At 44.6% G+C, this 3,366-nt stretch overlaps 1 protein-coding gene across 1 annotated transcript; it reads right to left on the bottom strand.

Annotated features, from left to right (window-relative positions):
* Positions 1-1,192: 1,192 nt before the first annotated feature.
* Positions 1,193-1,368, bottom strand: FIBRA_08650 (uncharacterized protein; the record flags this gene model as incomplete). Its single annotated transcript, XM_012330284.1, has 2 exons — positions 1,193-1,209; positions 1,269-1,368. 2 exons carry the CDS (start codon positions 1,366-1,368, stop codon positions 1,193-1,195), a joined length of 117 nt encoding a protein of 38 aa, XP_012185674.1.
* Positions 1,369-3,366: the final 1,998 nt, after the last annotated feature.

The following is a 3,366-nucleotide window of genomic DNA, read 5'->3' on the forward strand; positions in this document are numbered from 1 at the left end:
TTAGTGCTGAATTTCCGCACTCAGTAGTAAGAAATAAACCCAAAATGGAAGACCAAACGTAAAAATACTTACATTCAACGCATCAGAATCGTCATTACAACATTCCATCGGGATATGGTGCGCAGACGTTCCGCTTGAATTGTCAACCTGCTGGAATCTCCATTAAGGAATGATGATATTCCCAGATGAGGCGACGACTTCCGAATCAAGATCCGGCTGCAATATCAAAAACAATGGAGATGAGTGGATTACATTTTCGGTGTTCTAGTGCGCACTGAAGATATAATCCTAACTTAGTCATGACAGCGCAAAATAGAAGAATTTCTCTTTCTCAGTGGCATACGACTCACCGCTGACATCGTTATTAAGCATGTCAAAATGGTATGTCACTTGGTCTATCATAGGTGTAAGGATTACCTCTGGTGCAGTATGATCTAGTAGATGCCAAGACCTCCGAGGAGGAGGAATACAGTTGATTTTTTGCATCATCAGCGCGTTATGGCCACCAAATACAGGTTATCTTCTCGAATCAGATTCAATTCCTCTGGATTTTTAACACGTATTTGTCGAGCTGCATATCGTGGCACATGCCGGAGTCCGATAGTCACGTCAAATTATCACTGTTCTTCGAAGCCATGCGGCGACCCGCGAACTTGTCAACCTATTCAGCTGAGGAACATTGAGATTCTGGCACAGCTCAGAGCGTCGACCTTCACCATTCGTCGTTCAAGGAACCACGTCCGCTTGGAGTTTACAGTTATTCCCATGTGCGAGATATATCTCTTGATTGTGCGTAGACAAATGTTATTCGTGCCACCGCAGGGTCAGTACAGCAATGACCTACTGATTTCCTCGTCACACTCTGTCGATACTGCACTCGGATTTATACCTAGACTTTGTCCAAACTGAGATGCCTGATCAGGAATGCCTGATTGGGTCAATGCACACTGCGGTACGAGGCGCGTTTGAAAGTAAACCATGTTATGGTAAATTCACGGCCACACAAAATGCACGTCTGTAGTATATACAGCAGGGCACTGACAACATCCATGAATTTTGGACTCTGTTCTCTAATTATTCTCCTACAGTTCCTTTATGTGTGTTCCAATTTGGGATCAGCTGATAGGTCAATATTACAGGTTAGGAGACCTACGCATCGTTCCTGTAGTATGCGACTAGTCGTAAAAAATGCTCATGGACATGCGATGTCTACGAATTAGGTTAAGATCAAAGGTGAAATTCTTCCAAATTAAACCAGATGTACTTACCGACTGTAGTATCGTCAGAATCGACACATGCTGCGTTGGATTTCATCGCAAGCGCAGCAACAAAGACGAAGATAGTAAGAATGGATTTGAAGAATGACATGGTGTGTTGTGAATACTATGAGACTGGGGTGCTGCTCACCTATCACTCAGTATTTATACAGCCCTCCACTAAATCACATGAATCTTTCCCGTGATTCTGAATGCGACGGCGTGGTGACAACGAACTGACTTTCCGATGAAAGTGTACTGCTTCTCCTGCAACAACTCTCCAGGTGTATTCGTGACAAAGGATACTGTTCAGAACATTAGGTTTGGAGGAGCATGCAAACCAGGCCGTGGAATAAAGACAATTGACATGCATTTCTATCAGATGTAGTCTGATATTGTGACAGCGGGACATACATGCCTGTTTCGTAATGAAGAATGAGCACAAGAAATCAAGCATGATCTGGAAATAACATATTGTCGCAGACCAATTAGAGGAAAGCTTTTGGAAACCTCCTTGTAACAAGTATTCATACGTTTTGGGCTTATGTATTCAGTAATTTGGGCTGCAGACGTAGTACTTCATGGGCTGATTCTGGGCGTGGTAGTATATGTGATCCGCGGTATCGCCGCTTCTTCGGTACGTTCGATATGGGCTTGCTTTTGATGCAACCGCGATTAGATGTCTAACTTCTTGAAACGTTGTGCGATAAAGATTATAGGTCTCGATAGATACTTAAGTGGGGTTCAAAGTCTGCACGACCAAACAATCATTCCTCCTCTTGCAGACGATCAGAATAATCACCGTTATACAGTACTTGTTCTCTACTCATGCATGCTCTCATAGCAGGTATGGGTTCTCTCTTCGTTTTTTTAGCACGCATAGTACATATATTCCGGAAATAAAATTGAAGCAAGACTAATTGAAACGAGACTAATTGAATCAATGACACTTAGAATCAGACGGACAAAGTTCGATGTTGGTGGGAGTTATCAGGAGAATTCGCAACACATGCTACTGCGGACTTTGATACTAGTACGCGCGGCTGATTGGAGGAAGAAGGACTTGGCCCAGAATCCGAATTTCTCATAGCTGAATTGACAGAGAAACTCATCTGTGACAAACGGTGATATTTCCACAGAACCGCCGACTCCAATGTTCTCCACATACGCATGAGCATTTGAGTGGGTGACGTGATATTCCATTCTATCAGTTATGTTTCCATTGTGGAGAAAATGAACACGAACACCTATCAGCATATTCTGTGACCGCAACAAGTTGATGACTATACAATACCGGAGACCTTAGACGCGGATGCCTCTGGTACTCATGTCTTGGAATACTATCTACTGTACTACATTTTGCACATGCGTCCACCATCAATAAACGGAAGCTCGCTGCTCACTGTTCAGCTCCGAAGTCACTCATGTGCTCAATATTAGGATGACTTGCCCCAAATGTAAGTGAGCAGTGCCCACTTACATTGGGGGCATATCTATGCATCATCAGAGGGCGATACGCTTACTCACTCTTACAGACCGGACTATAGGTTGAATATTCTATTCAGATACGGCGATAATATTGACATATCGATGTTGCAGAGTCACGAAATTCGGGGATGCTATTAATCTCCTGAGCTCAGGCACATAGTCACCTAGGTGTCGTGATGATTCGTATTCCACATCCCCTACGCAATCTGCCGCGTCAAGTCAGCCCAAGAGTAACGATTGGGGACCATCGTTCCCAACTGTTCACCCAGAATGTCCTAACAAGATGTCTCCGAGTCGTGTTTGGTGGCACGTTCTGCCTGCATCATGGCCTGTTTCATCCTCATCTTTCTCCTCGCATCGTTTTACTCCGCCAATCAAGCTCGGCTGTCTAGATTGGAACGTAAGGGTAAGCCCGCGCAAGGCATCAGAGATGGTAGGCATTCCGGCTCAGTCTTCTTGCTCAGCTTAAACAGCACGGTCTGATGTATCCGCAACCAGAGCCCCTGAAGTTTTCACCCTCGCTTACAGAGCAAATCAGTACCCATACCGGGCATACCGAGAATCCACCAGCACAATACGTCAGAGGGTGCTGAGGAATGAGCAAGATTCATCCCCGCCGGTT

The sequence above is a fragment of the Fibroporia radiculosa genome (genome assembly GCF_000313525.1).
Source record: "Fibroporia radiculosa TFFH 294 genomic supercontigs, scaffold1391, whole genome shotgun sequence".
Classification (NCBI taxonomy): Eukaryota; Fungi; Basidiomycota; class Agaricomycetes; order Polyporales; family Fibroporiaceae; genus Fibroporia; species Fibroporia radiculosa.